Genomic DNA, 25,382 nt, shown 5'->3' with positions numbered 1-25,382 from the left:
TGCCTCTGTTTAACAATCAGTTCAACGTAGGAATAGGTTAAGGAAGCTTTCAGTAGCATTGATATTGCCTTCAAAGAAAACAAAGCGGATAGTATGTTTACTTACCAGATTATATTAATGAGCTATGGGGTTTTTCCTTGTTCCATCACAGGCCTCAGCGTAGCAAAGGGAAGGCATTCCCAGCATACACTGTGTCAGTAATACAGAGCTTAACATCACAAAAATGGACATTTACTCCTTGGCAGAATCTTAAGATCCAGAACAGCTGAATCTGGACAGTGAGGTATTTCCCCAAGAGAGGGCAATAACCTTGCTGGCTTCATGCTATAGACCCTTGCATCATCTCGGGCTGCTGAGCTGGTACAGATGTCAACTGCTCAGCCTATCAAGTAAATTACACACCATGAAAAGCAATCAACTCACATGCATCTCAAATCTTGCAACGTAATTAGGGCCAATTCTTCTGAAACTGTTTCTTCATTACACAACTTTTAAGGGAAGTGCCCTAAACAGCTCCAGTAAGAGGAATTCCCTTGAATTATAGGCAGTGTTACCTCCTCAGTTTGCATTCAGAGAGGCTGAGAAATCTTCCAGCATTTCTACTAAGAGACGGGTTCCTGGGGAAGATTTCTGCAAGGGTTACCCTGTGGAATAGCAGCCAAGTAACAAGGATTCTGATTGAGAATCCTGATCCAAGAAATTGACTCAATTTGATTAAGTCCAAATAGCTTTATCTAAATCTAGATCAGGTGGTGGTGTTTATCCAGATGTAGGTGTGGGAAACACACAGAAAAGAAAGGCATTAAATCACCTCAGTCAGGCATGTAAAAAAAAAAAAAAAAAAAAAAGCTCATTTTTCTACTAAAGATTCTTAAATAATTTTTGGAAGCGTTGTTGTGGTGGTCTTTAATTATTAAGAATAACTTCACTTTTGTTCTTAACACGCCAATCTGCATTGGAACCTCATGCTGAGAACACCATTTATATATGGAAAACTGCTTGCTCTCAGACAACTGATCTCTAACAGCTGTAACTGAAATTCTGCAATAGGCCTTTAATCCTTGCAGCACTGAAGTATCAGTTACTTGTGTAAGTTCACATTCATAAAACTACGTCCTGGTTTCAGCCGAGACAGAGTTAACCTTCTTTGTAGCTGGTAACGGTGCTGGGCTTTGGAGCTAGGATGAGAATGATGCTGATAACACAACAATGTGTTAGCTGCTGCTGAGCAGTGCTTACAGTAAATCAGAGACTTCTCAGCTTTTCATACTGCTAGAAAGGAAGCTATTCTGAACAGCGAAACTGGGGGGAGCTGGCTGGGGGCTGCTGCTGCTCAGAAACTGGCTAGACATCACTTGTTTTTTTTTTTTTTTTTTGTGTATTCTTTTATCACTGTTATTTTCCCTTCCTTTCCTGTCCTACAAAACTGTCCTTATCTCAGCCTCAGGTGCAGTGAGCTAACAACTGTGTGGTGCTTGGCTGCCTGTTGTGTTAAACCACAACAACCTCAGCTGAGTTTTCAAGAAAAACTTTTTGCATTCAGCACCTACCTCAGGCTCATTTTACACATTTGTTTTTTTGTTTTTCCACCCAACTCAGGCACATTTCACTAGTTTATCTGCATGATTAATCTTAAGGACAAACACTGATGCAGAGTTCTTTGTGAGTGGAAATTTTCTATTACATTTAAGAGGCTTGTTATTCTGTTCTTTTATTTCCAAAGGATAAACGAAGTTTAATCTCAGTGTGAGAGCAGAAGTGTGTTTGCTTCCTTTCAGATCATTGGGACAGTAGAAACAGTAACACATCTCTCCGCCTAGTGGAAAACATGCAAGACATTTCTAGCTGCACTAGAGAAGCCTCTGGCTCCATCAGAACTGACACCTGTGGCAAGAACACGGGCATTTAAAAACTCCTCCAGGCAAAGCAGAAGTTTCTCTTGTAGCTGCATCCTTAAAACTACACAGATTTACATTTAACCATAGGTAACACTATGAGGCAATGAATGCTCTAAATTGGGATTCCTACCAGAAAATGTAAAGGTTCACATGGCATGTGTGCATCAGCGGGAGGACATTTTATAACCAGAGGTCAGTGTGACTGCATCACAAGGATAAAGGATGAGAAAAATTAAATAGATAACTCTCTGAGTAGAACAAAAATCACCACAGTTTAAAATAGTCACTTGAATTCCAGATCAGTGTAACAATGTTTAAAACTGGGCATGGTCCACTTGTTTTCTATTAAGAACATTTTCTAAGGTAAATATTTATTTCTATAATGAAATGTTTGAAAACGGAAGTCGAATGGACTGGATGTCGCCCTGAAACCATGTTAATCTCCCCCTCTATTTCTTCAGTACAGAATATTCTGAGACCAAGTTGACAACTTTCAGCACACTAACGAAAAGTAACCAGACAAAAAACAGAAGCTGCAAATTTTGCACAGAATGCTGATATTTTGTCTTCATGTTCATATATAATGCAGAGTGACTTCTATACCTCCTTTGTCTAAATTTGCTGCAAGATTCATACAGATGCTACAGCTGTATCTAAAAAGTACATACATACTGAGAGGTCAACCTGAGAAAGTATATGGAAAGGCTACAAAGCTGCTTTTTCCAGAGGAAAAAAAAAATATATATATATATATTTTTCATTACTATTTTTCCACACACAGTAAAGATAGCTGGCTGTTGACACAGACCACGCCAGTACTACAAGGTATCAGCACATAAAACACACAACAGACTCTAAATACGTTTCCCAATGCCTATTTTAACACTACAATGTGATAGAAAGTACACTGATAATAGCAGGGTAGCAAAGTCCCTAGCTACAACAAATGAGAACAAGCCCAAATGCAGCAGCCAGGGACACAGAAATGGAAGAAAGATTGCTTACCTTTAGAAGGCCTCAGATACACACAGACATCCATGGAGACACTCTTGCCTTCACCGTCATAAAATGTCCCAAGTTGGAAGGGATCCATGAGGATCACTGAGTCCAACTCCTGCCTCCCTACAGAACCACTCAAAAATCAGACAATAAATCTGTGAGCAGTGCCCAGACGCTCTTGAATTCCAGCACTTGGGGTTGGACCACTGCCCCGGGCAGCCTGTTCCATGCCTACCACCCTCTGGTGAAGAACCTTTCCCAGCACCCAATCTGACCCTCCTCTGTCACCAGAGAGCAGAAATCACTGCCTGCTCTTCTACTCCCCCTCATGAGGAAGCCCTAGGCCACAATGAGGTCTTTCCTCAGCCTCCTCTTCTTCATGCTGAACAAACCAGGGGACCCTGTATGGCACTCAAAACTGAACATAGTGCTTGAGCTGAGGCCATGCTAGTGAAGTGCAGAGTGGAACAGTCACTTCCCTCAGCTAGCTGGCAGTGCTATGCCCAAGATACGACTGCTTTTCTGGCTACCAGGGCACACTGATGGTTTATTTTCAATTTGCTGTTGACCAGGCCCCCCGCATCTCTTTCAGCAGGACTGTTCTCCAGCATCTTATCCTGCAGTCTGCATGCATAACAAGGATTGACCCTTCCCAGGTGCAGAATCAGGCACTTGCTCTTTTTCAACTTCATGCAAATGGTGATTGCCCAGCTCTCTATTTTGTCTACATCTCTCTGCAAGGCCTCCCTATCCTTGTCATCAGCTCCTCCCAATTTCGTATTGTCAGCAAACTTGCTCAAAACAGCTCCTAGCCCTACATCCATAGGATCATAGAATGGCTTAGGTTGGAGGGGCCCTTACATATCATCTCATTCCAACACTCTTAACACCAAAGTAATTTATGAAAATGTAAACGCTTCATAAAAAACTCATGTATATATGTATTTTCTTTGCATATAATTCTTTTATTTAAAGGTTTTGGAACTAAACAGTAATATTTTTTTTTCCTACCTGCTCTGTATCTCTTTAAGAAACTTGAAATTTTCAGTCCTCTGCATGTATTCAAAAAGACAAAAATAACTCTTCGGAGAGATTGTTAGGATCCAAATTAGAAGCCTAATTGGTGCCTATCTTTCACAACTAATTATTTCTTCAAGCTGTGTCACTACAAGATAACCATAATCAGATCTTAGATGTAAGATATTAAAATTTAGTGTGAAAACTACTCCAACCTTACTGCTTATCCATGTGAAAACATCAGTCTTCCCAAATAAAAACCACTTGGTTTAAGAGAAAACAAAATTTTTTAAATTATCTATACCTAGCATCTAGAACACGCAACTACCTTGCTGGTTTTAAGTATATCACAATTTAACTCCAGTTTAAATTCATTCATGGTGGACAATCTATTACCTGATTTAGTGTGTGCACAATTATGTTTTCTCGCTCAAAAACCTTACTGATCCTTCTCAGTAGTGTTTTAACATGGCAATCCAAAACAACGCCAACTTTTTTTACATGGCTCTACATTTCGTAAGTCTCCATCTCAGCCTTATTCTATATGAAATGAGATATCCAGAAACTGTAGAACTCAGAAAATTCTCAGTTATGAAATATGAACTTCTTCATGTTTTGGAAGCATTAGAACCCTAAGAACACTTTTCTAGTTTTGTCTGCCTACTCCAACAAGATAATTTTGTAATCACGACTTATTCTACTTGTAAGTCCTTAGCAATCCATATTTAGTGCCTTTTTACTTCTACTTTATTTCATTGTCAAGACTGAGATAAATAGTGTATTCCTCAGCTGTCATTCATTTTCCAATCAAAACAGTGGGAATGTTTAGCTTGTTTCATGAGAGAAAAAAAAAAAAAAAAGAATCCAGCATTTCTCTGACAAAATTTAGATAACATTTAACAATACAATCAGTGCTAAAACGTTAGCCAGACACAGGTCAAGATCTATGTCTCCTTTATCTTCCTGGCATTGTTTTTGTTTGTTTGTTTTTCCCCAGATATTGTAACCACTTCGATTTATTTAACAATAATGACATTTTTTATAGTGTTTTAGAAGAAAGGGCAATAACATCAGCATGAATTACTGCATATCAAAGTTTCATGGAACTATTTAGGTGTATCAGGCCTGCAATTCAGTATTCTTCTATGTCTTAGCAAATAAATTAATATACCTGTGCATTATCTTACACTGCTTCTCCTACTGTTACTTCACAGTTGTTGAGAACAATTAAGAAAAGTGAAAATATGGAATATTAGCGGATGTGTGGCTTCCAACTGCTGTTTCACTCTACTTTCCAGGTTTAGCTTTTGTCATTAACTTTTTCCAATCCTTTTCACATCATCTCTGTATCTGCGAACTCTTGAAGTCGGGAACTTAACAGTGTGACAAAGGGAGACTAAGAAAAAGCTGTTTAATATTTTCTATTTATGAGTAGAGTCCATCAATCAAATTTTAGCCGTCGACTGAAGAACCTAAAAACAGGAGAACCTTAAGGAGTTCCTTAACACTTTACTAAAATAGAAAATAAGACACATTAGAAAAGTTCTTCAACTCAAATCAGGCACCTAAATTATCCTGTGGGGATCTGTCTCTTTTTACTCACTTTCAAGGGTGTACATAGTCTTTGAGGACAGAGAAGAAGTGTAACATAGAAAAATACAGCAGGATAGTATTATTTCAGGCATTAGTCAATAGGTCCAATAATTCTAATCCTTTCAAAGATCTCCAGGGATCTTCACCAGGAATCTGAACAAGCTCCTGGGTGACCTACTTCAGTGGGGCAGGGTATTTGGAGGAGATGACTTCCAGAGTTCTTTTCCAGCTTCAGCCATTCACTGCATTAGTTAGTCAATAATGGAGCAGGTTAAGACAGTCAAGGGTTGCAAAAAGCCAACAGGCATCAGAGAGTTTACCAAGAAGCAGCAATCATATTGAAAAGTTGTTTTCCATAACTGAAGGATGCGTGCAATAGACCTTTTATCTTATGTTTTAATCTTCCTTATACCTCACATCTTCTTCCGTAGATACTGATTTATTTTCTGGGCCTTTCTGTGCTCTCAGAGAAGTCAGCAGATGGTGAGATTAAGTTCAACAGTAAAGAGGCATTACTTCTATCAGGTAAAGTGAGAAAACCTTTCTTCTTTTAGTTTGTTGGCTTTTACTTATGTGATACATACGGTGTAACAGTTTTTTTACTGATTCTTTCTCTCCTTCTTACTCCTTTCTTCTGTCTTCTTTTTTCCATACTTTTTCTAACTATCTCATTATCATCATATCATGAAAGCTGTTACTCGCTGAACTTCGTCAAAACATTCAACTACAGAAAAGAAATCAATTTATTTTTAAAATGTCCTTTTCTAAACATACTTAAAGAAATTAGGTTAAAAAATACATTCTGTGGACAAAGAATAGTTCCTCGTGCATCTGTGTTAAGAATAAGCAAGACAGAAAAACAAGAATCACAGAATCATCAACAATCCTATATTGGAAATAGTTCAGATGCAGCTGGTTTGGAAAACACAGTGTAATTTAAACTCTTGGTAAGCTTGGATTCTAGTGCCACCTGCTGAAATAACAGCCAATACACAATTTAAATTCATCCACAGCATTAGAAAGCAGTGCATGAAGAAAGATCACAAAGAAGACGAATTGCTTGAGTAATCTAAATGCACATCCAGAGTGCCATACACGAAACCAAGTAAACTGAGAACCTTCTCTTGAATGATGTCAACCTGCTCTGAAGGGCAATAGTCATCCAGACTTGATCTGTAACAAAGATTTGAAAAAAGAATGAGAGGGTGTGCTAGTTTGCATTCAAGCAAATGATTATTTAAAGCACCAGTAGAAAAAAATGGAAAACATGCAAAAACCAAAAAAATTCAATTGCTGCTAGTTAAAATAGGAAAACTAAAATAAATGGGAAAACTAAAAGAAAAATCTGCACATTTCCTGGTATATAACATTTACCACTAACAAGTATTGCTAACAAAAGGCTGAGCTAACATTTCCACAACCTTAGATCTATCAAGACTCGCATACATTTTTCTTTATTTCCTAATGAATTTTCCAACTCTGTGGCTGGCACAGGAAAAACAGCCTTCTGTTATTATTTTAAGTATTAGCCACACTACTGTTCTTGACAAGAATTATTTCAAGTCAGATACTGGCATTGCTGCCTGTATTTTAGGGCACACTTAGTGTTCTTCAAATGAGTAAGTTGCCATAACTTGTCAGTAGATACACTGTGGTCTTCAAATTAAATTCTCAGGTCTGGATTTCTGACCCTGGCCTCAAATTCTGTTTTGTCCTCCCAAATAATTCCCTTGCAGTTCCAGAAGCACAAATTTTACTCTATGCAAAACACGATTAGATTTTTCTACAATATAAATACCTTTCAGACTATTAGATGAAAACTTGCCCCAGTTCCATCTGAAATTTCACTAGAAACAGAAATCTTATCTGAAGTGCAATTAATTCTAGACCAAGAGTGGGAAAGGCATAATATTTTAGCCCGTGCAGGCTCTATCTTAACAGAAGCAGTGAAGATAATATGAACCACAGTGTCAGCGATCCTCTGCGCCACACGAGGCTATACAAAGCCTCTATATAGCCTACAATGAAGGTTAAATCATCATGTCTTCACTACTGTTGACATCTGTGCTGGACATTCTGAAGCCCAGTAAGACTGGACATCGGCACAGAACCCTCCCTCAGCAGTACAGGTACTGTCACTGTCTAAAGATTCATGCTTCCAAACGCCAATTTTTACTATGCTAAGATATTTTCTCTTGGGGATAGAATTTCTTTAGAAGATAAGTCAACCGATGCCACAGTCATAGAATCATTTAGTTTCGCAAGCACAATCTGAATTTTTTTTGAGTCAAAAAGAACCGATAGTCTTACCGAGCTACTGTCACAAGCGTGGGCTTTGGCATGTTTAACAGCAGAATCTTCATGGACTGTAAGAGGCCTTCAATCTCTTCCTTGGTGCTAACATGGTGGGGAAGTTCAACATAATCACAGGTCAGACCAGCCTGATGGACCTGCAGACAAATTAAACAGATTTTCATTTCTGTTGACAAATTAGTAATATAGCTTATCTCTGTAATAAATCCCTAAACTACTCCAGCCCAGCAGGTAACTTTCACATCTTCAGACAGGAAGCTTTTCTTCAGTTAGTAGTTAAAAATAAAATAACCAGACCCTGGTGAAGTGAAACCTTACTTCACAGGAAACAGCTTGAGACATGAGAGTCCTGAAAGATCTTATTAATGTTGCAGAAGTATAGACAAGCAAAGTAAAATTTCAGAAGCTTTTAAAAAACGCTTGCCTAAGCAATAAGATTAAAAACAACAACAAAAAAAAACAAACAAAAACTTAAAATGTTTGAGTCAAGAAGCAAATCTAAAATTAAGCATGTCCTTTTCCCTGCTTGATGAAGCTATACTTTTGAAATTAATTACTTTCTACCCCTTTACCCAGTGACCTACCATTTCATAGTCTGGGCTCTCCATTCTGCTTTTCAAACTGTGTACTAGTTGAACAAGTGGTTTCAATCTGGAGTTAAAAACACAACCAAAACTCATGTTAGCAGTTGGAAACATACATGTGCAAATTAAAAAAAATAATGCAGAAGTTAACATGTTGCTCCTCTGTCATCTTGCACCTGAGAAAAATGGAGTACCAGTATCATGTGCTGTTTTAGCAGATTTTCCTCAAGAAATCTCTGTATTCTTATCTATGCCACATACAACTTCTTTGCCTTTCTTTTATGGCAACCTAGAGAAAAGCTATTGCAACTCATAAGTAGTGTACTACGGTAAGAAATGTTCCTGGTCATTGTTATGTGGGTCTGGCAATAACTGATTTATGATTCTGTTTGCACTGCTGACTCTGCAAAGACAATTCAGTGGGTTAAGTCTGGAAGTCTCTTTGCAGCTCTACTTCTGCAACAGGTCAGGAATGAGAGCCTCATCTTCTGTGCTCCAGAAAGGCTCCCAGGGAAGGAGAGGTGGCACAAAAAATCTCACTGGTACTGGTAAGTGGTTTCTCTTATTGCAGTAAAGAGCTGAATCTTAGAAAGGGAAGGAAGGTAGTAACAGCGAGTTCCACAGGAAAATCAAAACCTACCCCTACTAGTATGGAAAAGGTAAAGGTCTTTCAGGAGAGCTGACTGTTCTAGTAGTTTTAGCAGGAAAGAATCAACAAGAGGCTTATTTATTTGAAATGTCGTAATCTCAAAACTTACTTAAGCTGACCAGGAAGGGTTCCAATATGATGGTAATAAGGAAGAACACTTTACTGCTAACTGTGTCATCAGTTCAGGAAGATTCTTCTCCAAAGGCTACAGGAATAAACCAACGACGGGAGTGTTTAAGCCATTTAGAGATCTCCTACCCAGGATATGAAGCCCACTTCTGTAAGGTCTCTTCATCATCATTGTCACAAAAATCTGCAAACGCTGCTTCTAGATCTTCTAGCTGATGGACACGGTTTTCAACACAATCCAGCAAATCCTCCTTTAAATATGCGTGTGAAAAACAAAAGAGGTAAGAATGATTCTCCTAGCTAAATCATGGATTACACTACCAGTCAAGCTTTTAAATGGTTCATCTTGTGTAAAATGGGAAAACAACTAGTTCTTTGCTACAGGGCATCTCTCTTCAAGATGATCTGAATGACTGCCTGCAGAAATGAATTAGGTACCTTCTGAAACAACAACAACACAAAACACCACTTCTTTCTGCTCTGACTTTCCTATGAAAGACCACATCTATGTTAAACCAGAATACGCTAAAGAGAACAAAAAAACTATATGATTAATTGCTGGATTTGTTTGTATAGCACTGAAATGCTGCCATATTTGATTAATTTATTATGAACATGCAGAAACTCAGATGAATGCAAGCTTTACACACTTGTAATAAAATGAGTTTTTTTAAACCTGAAATCAGATTTCAGGTTTAAAAAAATATTACTAAATAAAACAAATTAAAAAAAAAAAAAAAGAATTAGAAGAATTAGCTGAGGTTTTAAAGTTCTTTCAGGCCTGAAAGAATTTGGGATTAATTTAAAACGGTTGTTACAGCTGTGATCCAGCAAAAGTTTAGGCACTGTTGTAAAACACTCTGAGCACATGAAGAGGCTGTCTTCATTAAGAAGGGTTACATACATGCATGCATACAGTTGTGCATGTAAATATTGCAGGATACACAGCATATCAAGCAATGCTTAGCCTATTTGGTATAACAGTTCTCACTTTAGAGGCTGCTTCTTTTTGCCAGTGATGTCAACTTCATGTTAAATTTAAAGAAAAGCTAAGGGTGTTAACCATTCCTGAAGTACACCTTACTATCCTGGGGTATGACATCTTTCTATGCTGCACCAGTAATCAACCTTAAAGAGCCAATCCCTACACTACTTAAGACAAAAACACAACAGTATTTTCTCTGACTGTAATAGTATGACAGAAATATAGATCCAATTGTACTACTAAATAAATAAATAAAATGCCAACTAGGCATTTAGCACAACTCTGTCTATAAAAGAGCAACCTGGGCAAGGAAAGGCAGACCCACAAAAGGGAGGGGGGAACAGAACACCAAAAAACCCTGTTGAACCTTGCAAAGAAACACAGTAGATTATGTTTTCATTTCTATCTTGTCAATTACCATTTGTTTGCAATAATTAATTTTTACATTTGTGTTAAATATTTACACATATGTTAAAACAGTGTTTAATACAAAAGAATTACTAAGACACTGCTGATTTGTGTTCAGCATACGGCATAGCTTAATTAAAGACTACTTCATTAAGCATCTTTCATACCTTCCTTCTTTATGCTAAGTCATTTTTACTGTGTAAATCAAAAGAATAATTCCCTCATGTATCTCACAAGAAGTATCATACCTCTGTTGCATTTCTGTGAGGTTTCTTGAACTTGTACAACTCCTGTAAGAGCTCATATTCTGTCTTTGAAACAGGAGAAAAAAAAAATTAGTTTCTTCAAGTGGAAATCAAAAACTTCAGAGCACTGCACCTTTGAAAATCAGAACAAACTTGAACATAATAATTTCTCTACTCCAATACCGCAGATAAACAAATCTTATTATTCATTTAACAGCACTGAAAAGACGAACAGAAGACTTTTTCAGGAGTAGAAGAGGAAAGAAAGGGCAAACTAAGAGGTCATTGAATTTTACAGAAATATAAAGCATCTCCAGCAAAATATTTTGGATTTTTTTTCATGTGTGTAAAGAGAACAGCCTTCCGAATTCACAAGCCGTATTTGCTTTTTAGTTTTTCCTTGGGTTCTTATATTCCAAGTGTGAACTTGAGCAACACGCTCTGATAGAATGACTGCATTTTACAATAGAGGGAACACAGTTAAGAAATGTTAATGGTAAATTAAATTCTTATCAGTAAAGGTATACTTGGAGTTCTGTGCAAGCCCACTTCCAAAAGTGGTTCCTAGAACTTAGCACAGTACAAGAAAATAAAAACCACCTCCCAAATAAACAAATCTACCAACAAAAATCTTTCTATGGCTTTATGCAGAACGATTTGTAAGGCCTCAGAGGGGTCTTACATGACAAGATCCCCATGGTGCTTCTGCTTTGCTTTATGCTTCCTTTGTGATTCTAAATCCTAAATGATTAGTGTTGCTGATAGTCTGATGGTAACACGAGTAAAGACTCAATGTCAGAAGCTAACAGAGATGAGGACCGCTGTATTTATTTCTACATAGTGAACAAGGAAGTGGTGTGGTATTCTACTGAAGCTCAGAGAAGTCAGATGTTCTCCAGCATAGGCTGAGATTAAAGTACCATTAAAGAAAAGCTCAGCCACCACAAACAGTTGTGATATTGCAGAAGAATTTGTAAATTGTAAATCTTTAAAAAAGAATTTGCATTTAGTACTACATGCAATCTTCAGGGCAGATTAGCTAGTTCCTAAAAATCATGTTCACATCAAGAAAGCTTCCTAACTGCTCAGCAACTCTGAGAATCTACATATTTATAACACTGTACAAGACAGGTATCTTTTGTGTACAGTCAAGTTATAAACTGAACATAAGGCATAGTTTTGAGCTCAGAGCCATGGCACCAGAGACAAAAACTGCTTGTTCATTAGCCCAGTCAAAGGAAATGATGTACAGTCTCTCGTCGAGAGGAGTCACCACTCTTTGAATAATCAGCACCGTGATATCCATTGGACAGTCAGCCTCTGATACCATTGTGGCCTTCTAAAAGCATGCTATGGGAAAGGGTCAAGAGTACAATCTCTCACCTCTCCCCGATTAATCCTGATGCAAGTATTTGGAACATTACCTGTAGAAAACCAAGCATGGCTTTTATGTTCTATACAACACACAGGGGTATGCCATGTATCTCTAAGCTTGAATGAGCACTGAATATCCATTTAAAATGTAAGGACCTAGTCCTGCTAGGTTGCTTTGCTTTGGAGTATATGTTCCCTTTCTACTGTCTACCTCTCAAATATTAGTATGATTCATTAGTTATGACCAGCTGATCCACTAATTTATCTTATAAGAGAGTTCCTCCATAGACATCAAGTGCTAGAAAGATGAGTACTCTTCTATGAATGGTAAGGGAAGTCTCCACTGTCATACTTACCTTTGTGTACATTTCTTTAAATGGATTCTTAACTGAAAAAAAATCTAAGTCAATATCTAAAACAAATGCATCCCCATTCTGAAGAACTTGGGAGATATCTTTAGCAACCTCCCTTACTGGACATTCATTGTTTCTTAGGGAGCTTGAAGCTGAGCATTCTGGCAACATTTTTGCTCTGTTCAGGGCACTTGCATGTTGTACTTCCTTGTCCTTCACACTTGAGAAGTTGTTATCGTGGTCCCCAGGAGCCACTGATGAAGAGGTAGCAGCAGTGCTTGCTGTATCATCTGTATTTAGCTTCAGTCTCTTAGCGGATGCTACTTTGTCATTTTCTTCCTGGCTGTTTGATGCTTCAGTAGGATTAATGAGGACGACGTGTAAATTTAAAGGCTTTGGATTTTCTAGCTGATCAGCGGGGACATAAAGACCATCACTTAAAAAGTAATGATCTGTACCTGTAACCCTACAATAGACAATAACTCACAATTAATACACATCTTTGTAAAAAGCTTTGCAAATAAGTCACCAAAAGAAAAATTAATTCACGTTTGATAGGTAGCAAAAGCAATAAAACTGTGTATACAAAATTATTTACTTTAATCTGCAAGTGCTTAAATGGCATTTTTTTCTACCTCTTCAATGCTAAATCAATGTATTAAAATTCATTCTGGAATTTTGATAGTAGTCCTGTAAGATTTTTAGTGGGTAAGAAAGATTTATGTTATGCTCTATTAAGATTAACGTGCCAATGAATTGTATCTTACATCAAGAATTTGACAAGACACAATCAATTTTATGGGATAATAATGCAAAGCACTGGATATTTTGCCTTCAATCACTTTTTTCTTTGTGAGGAAAATCGTTATGGTTGCATTTGAGAAGTGCTCTGGAACCCACAGATGTCAATAAAACATGGATTAATACACCGCATTTAACTGCTTTTTACCCTGAAATGTGAATCCTTATTCTAAGTGTGAGGAGAGCAGGTAACAAGGATGAATAGCTACATATCCACGGAATCCACTTAATTTATAAACAGAAAGAACAACAAAAACAACCCAAAACCTAGAGTTCACTTATAGCAAAAAAACAAAACAAAACAAAACACTGTTTTCAAGCCATATTTCAACACATTAAGCCTTACATGCCATAAATTCACAGAATCACGGAATGGCCAGAGTTGGAAGGGACCTCAAGGATCATGAATCTCCAACCCCCTGCCACATGCAGGGCCACCAACCTCCCCATTTAATACTAGACCAGGCTGCCCAGGGCCCCATCCAACCTGGCCTTGAACACCTCTAGGGATGGGGCATCCACAACCTCTCTGGGCAGCCTGTTCCAGCACCTCACCACTCTCTCTGTAAAGAACTTCCCCCTGACATCCAACCTAAATCTTCCCTTCCTCAACTTAAAACCATTTCCCCTTGTTCTGCTGTTATCTATCCTTTCAAAGAGTTGATTCCCCTCCTGTTCGTAGGCTCCCTTTAGGTACTGAAAGGCTGCAATGAGGTCACCCTGCAGCCCTCTTTTCTCCAGGCTGAACAAGCCAGCTCCCTCAGCCTGTCGTTGTAGGGGAGGTGCTCCAGTCCCCTGATCATCTTTGTGGCCCTCCTCTGGACCCTCTCCAACAGCTCCCTGTCTTTTTTGTACTGGGGGCTCCAGACCTGGACACAGTACTCCAGATGGGGCCTCACAAGAGCAGAGTAGAGGGGGACAATCACCTCCCTGTCCCTGCTGGCCACCCCACTCTTCTGATGGAGCCCAGGATACCATTTGCTTTCCGAGCTGCAAGAGCACACTGCTGGCTCACGTTAAGCTTTTCATTCGTCAAGACCCCCAGGTCCTTCTCTGCAGGGCTGCTCCCAAGGACTACTCCTTCCAGTCTGTATGAATGCTTGGGATTCTTCCGGCCCAAGTGCAAAACCTTCAATTCAGATTATAGAAATAACGTTGAGAGGAAACGTGAACTTCTGTGCACTGCTGTTAAGGCCCCTATCAATTACAGGGTATCACCATCCATCTGCCACATTCAAATAATTTCAGATACAGCAGAAACCTGAAGTTCAGTTCCCTAGTGTTGGCATCCTGAGGGGCCTAAGGCAACGCAGAGGAATAGCCTACAGGAATCTCATTACATTGAACTAAGATAAAGAAAAGGTCTTGCATTTGGGACAGAGTAACATCATGCAGCAGTACCAGCTTGGCACACACCAGCAGGATGCTACAGAAGAGGAATGGTCAAAGTATAAAGCAAAGTGAGTGCAACCAATCCATACAAGCCTACAATGATAAAGACTAATTGCAAAATTTCATGTACTAGCAAACCCATAACCAAAAGAGAGATTTCACCTTGTATTTAGCACCACTGAGGTCTCATTGGACATATTCCACCAAGGTCTGGACCCCCAGAACATGTGAGATGTCAACAAACTGAGAGGATCTAACAGAGAATGGCTAAGGAAGTTAGAGGGCTGGATGGAGCATATGACAAGGGGAAGTTGAACAAGTGGCCTTGTTTCATCTTGATAAGGGACATCTTAGGAGAATCTAAGTGCTGTTCTGTTACCCCAATCCTCCAAAAAAAAAAAAAACTTTATTCTAAGATTTTCATTTTATCAAAGAGAATTAATTGAAAACTTGGCTGTGTAAGAAGAAGAAGTGTACAAAGAAGTGTAAATAACTTGAATTACCTAAGAGACTAAGGCACAACTTAAGCTGTACCTCTTAAAACAAACAGTCACATGATACCCCAAAACATTAACAAATACAAACTGAATTTTCATTAAGAAGATGTATCACTATATTAATTCGAGAATACAAAATACATGGCACATAGCTTTTATGTTCCTAGAACTGGATAACAAACAATTTACCTGATTGTAGTTGTTGATATGTCTTTCCCAACTAAAAAATTGTGTTCTCCCTCTGAGATCTGCTGAGCCCACGGTGGGTGAAGCCACACCACTTGAGAAATATGGCCAGCATAAACAGCAGGCATAATCCAGTTCTCAATACTTAGCTCACTGTAATGATGAGAGAAAGACTGGCAATAACACTTACTTTACCAGCAAGTAAAACATTGTCAAGAACAGCACAAACACCCCCATGCAAATCATCCGAAGTTAACATTCTGTGTACAGGTCAAACCACCAAAGAAAAGAGAAAGGATTGAAATCTTGATTTGTAAGAAGAACCAAAATTGTATATGATAAAATTTTAAAAATACTAATCAATTGGATTATGAAGTGCAGTCAGCTTCACTCTTAGCATGGTTCTTTATTAACTACATGGACTTCTTGTCTTTCTCTCTGAATATACCTGACAGAGTAGAACTGCAAGGTGCATCATGAACTCCATTCCACATAATTGACCCCAAGGGAGTATCTTATGGTGTGTTGCTCTAAGCAGACTTCAAATATAACCTCAGTGGTGAATGTGAGCCAATCAGCACCTACAGAATAGCATCTGTTCTTATCATCCTATTTTTTCATGTATAGTCCACAAGGCTTCTCATTCATCCAGCAAAGAAAACTAAATATGGACCATGGGCAGGGTGACACAATTGCTAATATATTGATTATCTCCTCTTCTCACTGCTGTGTACGAGCATAACACAGGAACAATCAATATTTTAAAATAGGAAATAATAGACAAAAACAGATCACCCCTGTTCCCCACTTGAGAAGATCGGGATAAACATTGGTCTTAATTATCATATTCAACTTCACAGATGCACCAGGTCAGCAAAAGAAATGTTATTTTAATCTCAGTCAATTTGTCACCGTTAAGAGAGAAAAGCTGTTCTAAAACCTGCAGTTCACTGGAAAGCATCCATTTGGAGTGCTGTCCTGCCACTCAGAGGAACAGCCCAGTCTGATAATGTGAACTAAAAGTAAATCTTCCTAATATGCAACATAAACATTTGACCACATTCAAAAAAGAAATGTAACTTCTTCTTCTATCCACAGCTATGAAGTTTTGAACAGAAAATAAAGAAAATACAACATGAGACTGATTTACACATCTGTTGCTCATATTTCATATGCAGTTGTATCAATATTCAACATAAAGCAAGCATAGCCAGAAGTGGACAATGTATTCTGATGCAGCACAAGAGACTTACTTAAAAAGTGCTTCTTTGTCAAACACGGTATCTGCAGGCATATTCACAGGGATAAGGAGGTCTGGGTGGGAATCAAGGTGAACAAAGCTGATGTTACTGGCAGGCAGATGCTTTGAACCAATCGCACGATAGATGAAAGGCAGCACCTAAAAGAGCACATATTTCCACTGTAACCAATGAGACAGGTATAACAGCAGAAACACCAGTCCCACTCACGCTCCCTTAGAATTTGGGTTATATGTTGAAAGAGAAAGGAGACAGCAAACAATACAGAGAGGCAGCAATTTTAGCTCACGAGGCACAATCATTGAGCCCTGGAGCTCTACACACGTGAAGCTGTCAGATTATGCTTCTACTTCCTTTCCTTCTTTATAAGGCACTGTGTTTGCAGCAACTCTTCTCAATAATCAGCTCCATGACTAGACGCTTGCTGTTGTTGGGTTTTGTCATAGTCACAGAATGGGTTGGGTTGGAATGGTCCCAGCCACAAGCCTGTGCTGTGGTCAGGGCTGCCAGCAGGAGCTCAGCTGCTCTGGGTCCCATCCAACCTTGAGCACCTGCAGGGATGGGGCACCACAGCTTCTCTGGGCAGCTGTGCCAGCACCTCACTGCCCTGTGAGAGAAGAAAACTGAACAACAGATAATTTAACCTATCCACCTTCAAAGAAGGGGTTTAACTCCTGATGCCCACACGACTTGACTTGCACGTGCTTTTCCCACTGTCCAACCTCATCCTTTGCTGGAGGTCTCCACTCAAGAGCTGCAGCCAGTGGAGCTTCCCTCTGTTCAAGGGCAACGATTTTCCCGGCTGCCAGAACAAAGCCAGACACAGGCTGGCTAAGAAAACGACACGCTGTCTCTACATATCTCCAGACGAAAACAGAACGCGAGCTGACTGCACCACCGCCACCTCCCCCCGCAAGCCCGGCGCTCTGCCTGACGCCGCCACTCACGTCCTGGTGGTCCTCCACCACCCACACCGGCAGCGCAGGGTACGACCGCAGCCCCCCGCCGCGGCGCCGGGGCCCGCATGCAGCCGCAGCGCCGCTCATGGCGAGCGGGGCGGTGCTTCCTGCGGCATTGCGCCCGCCCTGCGCTTTCCTCTTCCGGAGCAGCGGGCAGGGCTGGCCGCGGCCGTGCGGCGGTAGGTGGGTTGGGTTGCGTGCCGGGGGTCTGAGGGTGGGCAGGGAGCTTGGAGAGCGGGCTGTGATCCGAGTTCGGGTGTTGAGCTGCCCTGCTGTGTGTGAGCCTGGGGGAGGCTGTGCTTTGGTGCTCTGTGTGGTAGGAGGAAAGGGGCTCTATCTGTTATTCTGGGTATTTAGCAGCTATGGAAGTACTGGAGTCAAAATGGTTCTCTGGCTGTCCGGGGAAATCTCGTTATGGCCTTCCAGTAATTGAAGGGAGCGTATAAAGAGGACTGGGAATGGCTGTTTTACAAGAGTGAATAGTGGTAGGACGAAGGGGAATGGTTTTAAATTGACACGGGGAGGTTTAGGTTAGATATTAGGAGGAAGTTTTTCACTCAGAGGGTGGTGAGGCACTGGAACAGGTTGCCCAAGGAGGCTGCGGATGCCCCATCCCTGGAGGCATTCAAGGCCAGGCTGGATGTGGCTCTGGGCAGCCTGGTCTGGTTGTTGGTGACACTGCACATAGCAGGGGGGTCAACCCAGACCATTCTATGAACTGTGGGTTTTCTTGAAAGCCTTTATAGAAGCAAGGATGCTGGAGAGGCACTGCTGACTGGAAGGGAAAAATAGATTTATCACTGTGGCTGCTGCTTCCTAGAAATTCAGCTTTCTACTGAATCCCTTGGCCTCTCTTCCTTTTGAAAAGGGAACAAATCCCATCGCCAGGACCAAGTGATAGGCCAAGGGGGAAAGGCTTTAAACCTAAAGAGAGAAGATTTATGTTGGGTCTTAGGGAGGAAATTCTTCACTCCTGGGGCAGTGAGGCACTGACACAGCTGCCCAGAGAAGCTGTGGGCATCTCATGTTTGGAGATGTTCAAACTGGGTTAGATGGGACCCTGGGCAGCCTGGCTGGTATTGGCAGCCCTGTCCATAGTAGAGGGGCTGGAACTAGGCAGTCTTTGAGGATGCTTCCAACCCAAGCCATTCTGTGATCTTTTATGAAAACAAGGCTTGACTTATGTGACTACTTAACTGTTTAACTTTTCTCTCCATTTCAAGGGAAACATCATGACATCTGCTCATAGGCATGATTTAATGGAGGGTTGTTAGGGTAGTTTGATTAGGTTGTGGTTGGACTTGAAGACTTTAAGGTCTATTCCAACCTGAGCAATTCTGTGATTCTATGAATACTTTACTTTATTTTACTTTCTTCTTTTTTTTTCCTCTGCAGGTTTTAAACTTAGGAATTTTAATTAAAGAATGAACTTTAACTTTCATGAAGCAAAGTAGTTTTCATTTGTCAGTTAATACAGTGCATTACCTATGTGCATAGTTTTGAACACAACTTCAGCCTACTTGAAGCAGTGGCAATTACTGGTAAGATAAGAATTGAATTTACGAACTTTTGGAACTGTTTATTTCAATTACATTAGAGTAACAATGCAGTCTACACTGAAAATTTTTTTGTGACTGTTAGATTCTCATCTTACAAAAAGACCTTTGCCTAACTTAAAGTATTGCAAAACATCTGTTGAATTTGTCCCTGTGAATGTTAGTTGCTGCTTAGCTTATTTAAAATGTGTATGATTTGTAGGACCAGGTGACTTGTGATGAGGTGTCAGAAAAGTCTTCCTACCTGAACTCTAGAATGGTGTGCTAGAAAGATTTCCTCATTTTAGGACCTGACTGTTGAAGATGCTAACATGATTGGTTTTTATGGTGATACAGGGTATCTGAAGCCTTTATACTGTTGTATCTGGTACATACTAGTGGAGCTGCTCGCAACCATAGCCTGTCCTTGCAGTCACCTGTTAATTTTAACTTTGTCCTATGTCAGAGACCATGTCCAGTTGGAGTGCTGGATTAAAGACTATTGGTAAACTACTGTAGTGGATTAAAGACTTAAAGAAATCAGAGGGCCATAATGATCTGTACTAGAGCTCTGAAAAGTTACAGCTCCCACTGAAAGACTGCCATCTTCTGCTTCTATTAAAGGAAATGACAGAAACTAGTTTCGCTATTTCAGGAATAGTTCTTGCAAATATAAATAGTTCTTGCAAATATACTGAGGGCCTTCTACAAAGGTTTGTACAATTAACTTTTATATTTTCCTCATTAAAGGTGAACCATGTCTTTTCATTCTGGACGAGGATGTCCCCGTGGGCAGGGGGGACCAGGAGCAAGAACTTCAGCACAGACTTATCGTCCTCAGAACCTGCGGCAGCTTCACCCCCAACAGCCCTCTGTACAATACCAGTATGACCAACAAGCTGCACCTTCAGCTACCTATTCAAACCCTTCAGCCACCAGTTACATGCCTCCCAGGCCAGACTTTGTTCCATATCCCCCACCGGTTCCCCCTTCCACACAAAATCCCATTAACCAATGTCCCATGAGGCCACCATTTCCAAACCATCAGATGAGGCAGAGCTTCCCAGTGCCTCCATGCTTCCCTCCCGCTCCTCCACCAGTGCCAGCCCCTAGCAGTGCTCCTGTGCCAGCAACTCCTACCGGACAGAGCACATTTCCATACATGATGCCTCCTCCCGCAGTACCCCATCCTCCCCCACCACCAGTCATACCACAGCAAGTCAACTACCAACCTGTGTATTCCACAGGGTATTCCCAACAGTCATTCCCACCACCTAACTTCAATAGCTATCAGCACAACTCTGGCTCCTTTCAGAGCAGCACTACCAGTAGCAGCAGCAGCAGCAGCAGCCATTTTCGGCACACGGGTCAGTACCAGGGAGAAAAGTCACAAAGTGATCGACGATCTCCAGAGAGGAGCAAGCACTACGATGAGCACCGGCATCGTGAGCACAGTCACATCCACGGTGACAGGCATCGGTCCAATAACCACGGGGATCGTCGGGATCGAGGCCGCAGTCCTGACAGGAGGAGGCAGGAAAGCAGTCGGCACCGGACAGAGTATGACAGAGGAAGAATGTCACCTCATCATAGAAGTTATGAGCGTAGCAGGTAGAGAGATACTTTCTGCTTGCAGTGGGAGAGGTGTGGTTGTTGTTCTGTGGTCTATGAATCTGTGTTCTTCGCTCCCCCTTGCTTTCCCTTCCACTGTGGGACATAGCCAGTGCTCGGCTCTGATGGAAGGAGCTGCTCTTGTGCTGTGTTTCAGATATGTTCTTTCTGCTTCGCCTTTGCAGACTGGCACACTTGGCCCCTTATCCTTGAAAACAGAGTGGGTTGCTGAGCAGTACTCTGACCTCATTGGGATTTACCTAGAAGTTTATGTTTATGTGGCTTGATTCAGGTAGATGAGTGCAGAGTGCTCATTTTGGGATGTATTTTGAAGTTTCTGTCCCTCTGCTTTACAGATAGAATCAGACTGAGAGCTATGAGCTGACCACAGTTTGCTGTGTGGTATTCTAGAGCAAACCATCAATTCGTTTGCTCTTTTTGTCTAATGATCTATATGAGAGTTCACAGAGATACTTGCAAGGAGAGTTTATCGGGGCAGCTGGATCACATGCTTCTAATTTTGGAAGACCTGGTGTTTTCAAGTGTAACATGAATTTATACTTAGTGTCTGTCATAATGAAACTACTTGGATTTTGAAATGCAGAAATTTTACAACACCTGTATTAAAAACACAAAGACAGCAACAACAAACAGACAGAAAAAAGCATGTGCGTGTACTAAGTGTAGTTCGATTTGGTTGATCTTAATCTGATTTCCAAAAAAAAAAGGATTTTCCCTAAGACTTTTTTGTATGATGAGCATGTGGAATTTTCAGTGTTTTATGGATGACCCAGATACCCAGATGTTTGCCACATAATTTCACAGTTTACAGTTTGGATTGAAAAATTCAGCTTTAAGTTTTGAAAGTATGTATTTCCAGCAGCTTCCTTCTCAGAGGTTGGCCTGTTATTTATTGAAGACCACAGTTTCTAGATCTAATGTACAATGTATCTGTTTATTGTAAAGGCAGTTCTTTCCCTGCCTTGGTTTTTCTTTTTGCGCAGCATCAATCTCTCAAGCAAATCAGAGGGCAGTAGGATATACAGTATACCTACACTTGAGCAAGAATTAGTGGATGTAGGGAAGACCAATAGATAAATTATATGAACTCTGTGCTTTGTAAAATTGCATGTTATTTCATGCATGTGCATGTGGAAACATGCATATATTCATACATGATTCATCATCGCAACAGCCCACAGAACTACCTGAGGTATGTATGTATGATCCCTTGTATATCAGCAGACTCTTTTACTAGGAAGTGTGACAGTTACACATATGATTGTAGAATAACAGATTGTCAGCTGTTAGTCTGGAAATGTGCCAGAGTGTGATATCTCTGACACTTAACGTACCCAGTAATTCCTGCTAAACTTCAGAGAATCACAGAACGGCTTGGGTTTGGAGGGACCCCAAGGATCCTGAAGCTCCAACCCCAGTTCATTGTGTTATGCACAAGCTGAGTCTTGTAGGTGAGATTCATGGTTTTGTTGTGATGCAGACCTTGTGTGTACCTTTTTTTTTTGTATCTGTGTGTGTGTCTGTCAGGAGAAAAGGGCTTGCCTGAAATACTTGAGTTACTGCTGTACTTCCAAAGTTGTGTGTGGAATAGGATTTTGTTCCACGCCTTGAGGCATGAAGAGTGGTTAAAGGTGTAATAACCTTACCCTTCTCTGTTTGTCACTGAAGAACAGGAAGAATGACAACAAGTGCTGTGGTGAATGTCTCAAAGATACCTCTGTGTTGTTTGAATTTACGTATTGTTGAGATGGATGACTTTATTAACTGTCATGTCATTCAGAATAACATGATTTCAGTTTGCTTCTATATCCCTTTCAGGCGTGCAACGTATGAAAGTGCCAGATTTCTCATTTAATTTGTTTTTGAATTCTTCAAGGGAGCGTGAGAGGGACAGGCATAGGCACCGTGACAGCAGAAGATCACCATCACCAGACAGGTCCTACAAAAAAGATTATAAAAGAACAGGAAGGTAAGGAGGACACGTTTGGTTTCCCTTGTTTTTATGAGGCTCTGAAAGTACAAATATGTGCATACATACCTGGTTTGAAACTCAAAGATGAATCTTAGATTTATAACCATTCTTTACAAATTTACAAATGTCGGGCTTATATAAAGGCCTTGTAGAATTAGAAGCAGGATCAGTCTCTGGGTACTCTGCTGTATACTATACTCTCTTTTATATCTGCTCCAAGTATATGTAAAGTACCAAGTTTTCTTAGAGTCATTTAATTTTTAGATCATGATTTAGGAGCTTTTCTTGTGTTGATGCTCCTTTCCTTTTAAATCTTGGCAAGTTGAATTCACTGCGACATTATGGGCTTTGTAGACAGAGAAGTTTAAAAAAGAAAAGAAAAAATCACAACTGGTGTTGATCAAACTGCAAGAATTAGAGTTACACAAGCAGTTTGCTTTCTATATAATTCAGTTAAAACTTAGATATTTTCTTATACAAATAGTCTGTGGGCTATATATTTAAACTTAATAGCACTCTAAGTTTTAGTTGATGGTATAATAGAAGTGCTAAGTCAGGGCTTGAAACATTGATTGAGCAACTGGTGGGAAGGCAGGCGAATCCAGGGGAACTCAGGTGCTTGCAATGCAGCTGAAGGACTGGAAGGGTGGAGCCAGGATCCACCCCTTCCCAAACCCCATTCAAGGGTTGACAGTGGATGCAAGGGTATCTTGCTGGAGATCCCTGCCTATCTGAGGCTTTCTAGGGGTAAGCAGATTTTTTTTCTTTGTTTCTGTGCCCACAGCTGCTGCATTGAGCATATCCTCACTTGCTGAATCCTAGGACTTTGCTACTCCACTATCATTACTGTGCTTTCCATCGCATTATAGAATTGCAGATGGGCTTCAAATTTGGGGAAAAATTAAAAAGCTCTTCTCAAATTTAAGTAAAGCTTTTAATCTAAACTAACATTTTTTTTCTGTTTTAATTCTTGAATAAGGTTTCAGAATATGAAAGCACTTGTAATTTTAACTCCTTTTGTAATACATCTAAACTTCAAAGTATTTATTACAGTGAAAAGTTAAAAGCTGGAAAAGGCGATTAGACTTTGATGTAATTCATTTAGTAGAACTATATGCTTGGTGGAAGCTACCTAGTTGTCTTTATAATAAAAAACTAATTGGTTTTGTTTGTTTTCTCCTATTAAGCCGCTCTCCAAGCAGAGAAAGGAAAAGGCCCCGATGGGAGGAAGAAAGAGAAAGGTGGTCTGAGAGCCAGAGTGGCAACAAAGAAAAAAATTACACTAGTATCAAAGACAAAGAGTCAGAGGAGAATGCATCTGAAAAAAATGAAGATGAAGATGATGAATTACTTAAACCAGTCTGGGTTCGCTGTACCCATTCTGAAAGCTATTATTCCAATGACCCTATGGATCAAGTGGTACGTTCATGAGATCTCTGAAATTACTGCACGCTGTCTATTTTTGATTATTTGATTGCTTGGCTCATGTGAACTCTTTGGTAGAATTGTGTTTTGCGTCATTCAGTGTTGAATCCTCCCAAGCATCTCAGTCTTCAACAAAAGAAAAAACCTTAGAGATCTATTCTCTATTTTCATCAGTTTCTTTAATGTCTTTTTATTTGGATTATTGGTACATGGAAGAGGGGCTTTGTCTCCCTTTGCTCTCTTTGAGCAAAACTACCTAAATTGCCCTATCTTCCCTTAAATACTGACAAAGTTTATATGCAGAAGGAGGAAATTTTTTTTCTTTTTCTTTGCCAGTAGTGGTTACTGGCAGGGTGGGGAAGTAGTGTTTGAGTGAGGAGATTTATCTTCATTTTTTCTTTTTTTATTTTTTTTTTTGAGAATTAAATGGAGGGTGAAATCACTAATTCCAAGTAGGCAACAAAATGGGCCAAGTTCTGTGTTTCTAGGGCATGATATGGTTCTTGTGAATTGCAAAATATTTGCACAGAAGGTCTTTCGTTTCTTCTGAATCTGAGCTGTTAGATATTAGCATGTAGCTTTATTAAATATGCTTAGCTGTAGTTCTCCTTGGCTTGGCCAATGGTTAGATGATCATTCTCCAACAAATGAAATTCTCTGCTCGTTCACCTAACGGAGCAATGTAGTTATACACTTAAGCCTTATCAAGTATTTCTGTACTTCATTTAAACTATAGCACTGAGATTTGTCTTTTTGCCCACACTTTTTTCTTTGAAACATTGATACACCTTGTTCTCTGATGTCACCACTGCCTTTGCTTTTTTCCTGTTTTTTAATTAACAGGGGGACTCTACTGTGGTAGGCACAAGCAAGCTCCGAGATCTGTATGAAAAGTTTGAGGAGGAGCTAGGAAAACGACAGGCAAAAGCCAAAGCAGCCAGGCCGCCATGGGAGCCACCAAAGACCAAGCTGGATGAAGATCTTGGTAGGCAGAGATGATAGCAAAGCTTTGAAATGGAGCAACCTATAGATCACCTGTTATTTGGAAGTTGTGTGTTTTTGGTGACATCAGTGGGCTAACATCTGTTTTTAAATCCATCGTTTCTAATGCAGTTCGTGGAGTTTTATTTTGACTGAAGTAGAGCTACATGCTTTATCTAGAAAGCTTAAGGGAAGG

The 25,382-nt window shown here is 40.1% G+C and overlaps 2 protein-coding genes and 1 long non-coding RNA gene across 5 annotated transcripts in view; 1 reads left to right on the top strand and 2 right to left on the bottom strand.

Moving 5' to 3' along the window:
• The window catches only part of LOC125690330 (uncharacterized), a 66,445-nt gene extending 63,337 nt beyond the window's left edge, over window positions 1-3,108 (bottom strand). The window contains exon 1 of the long non-coding RNA XR_007375624.1: window positions 2,904-3,108. This is a non-coding gene — a long non-coding RNA (uncharacterized LOC125690330). The remainder of the gene's footprint in view (window positions 1-2,903) is intronic.
• A 1,653-nt stretch (window positions 3,109-4,761) lies between these two features.
• Window positions 4,762-17,767, bottom strand: C3H5orf22 (chromosome 3 C5orf22 homolog). Its single transcript, XM_048938535.1, has 9 exons — window positions 17,630-17,767; window positions 16,677-16,822; window positions 15,427-15,576; window positions 12,551-13,013; window positions 10,824-10,886; window positions 9,312-9,433; window positions 8,405-8,471; window positions 7,818-7,957; window positions 4,762-6,680 (listed from the first exon to the last, which is right to left on the bottom strand). The coding sequence occupies exons 1-9, from the start codon at window positions 17,726-17,728 to the stop codon at window positions 6,548-6,550; spliced, it is 1,383 nt and encodes a 460-aa protein (XP_048794492.1). The 5' UTR covers window positions 17,729-17,767; the 3' UTR covers window positions 4,762-6,547.
• DROSHA (drosha ribonuclease III) overlaps window positions 17,750-25,382 on the top strand; it is a 68,255-nt gene continuing 60,622 nt past the window's right edge. Inside the window, exons 1-6 of one of the 3 annotated variants that reach the window (XM_048938533.1) lie at window positions 17,790-17,820; window positions 19,037-19,182; window positions 19,927-20,787; window positions 22,685-22,777; window positions 23,968-24,199; window positions 25,049-25,190. In XM_048938533.1, coding sequence (XP_048794490.1) covers window positions 19,934-20,787; window positions 22,685-22,777; window positions 23,968-24,199; window positions 25,049-25,190 — 1,321 coding nt within the window. In that variant the 5' untranslated portion in view covers window positions 17,790-17,820; window positions 19,037-19,182; window positions 19,927-19,933. Of the gene's footprint in view, window positions 17,825-19,036; window positions 19,183-19,926; window positions 20,788-22,684; window positions 22,778-23,967; window positions 24,200-25,048; window positions 25,191-25,382 lie in introns of all 3 variants that reach the window. The other 2 variants (XM_048938532.1, XM_048938534.1) reach the window with 2 other exon arrangements.

Source organism: Lagopus muta, chromosome 3 (genome assembly GCF_023343835.1).
Source record: "Lagopus muta isolate bLagMut1 chromosome 3, bLagMut1 primary, whole genome shotgun sequence".
In the NCBI taxonomy this organism is placed as follows: domain Eukaryota; kingdom Metazoa; phylum Chordata; class Aves; order Galliformes; family Phasianidae; genus Lagopus; species Lagopus muta.
This window is presented reverse-complemented; position numbering and strand designations above follow the sequence as displayed.

What these genes read in the sequence shown, in the direction of transcription:
- C3H5orf22 (XM_048938535.1), bottom strand. Translation starts at nt 17,728, where the DNA reads ATGAGCGGCGCTGCGGCTGCATGCGGGCCCCGGCGCCGCGGCGGGGGG. An exon ending in TTAAAGAAATGTACACAAAG is followed by an intron (nt 10,887 to 12,550) that starts GTAAGTATGACA and finishes CCTGTTTCAAAG; the next exon opens with ACAGAATATGAGCTCTTACA. An exon ending in CTCACAGAAATGCAACAGAG is followed by an intron (nt 9,434 to 10,823) that starts GTATGATACTTC and finishes GCATATTTAAAG; the next exon opens with GAGGATTTGCTGGATTGTGT.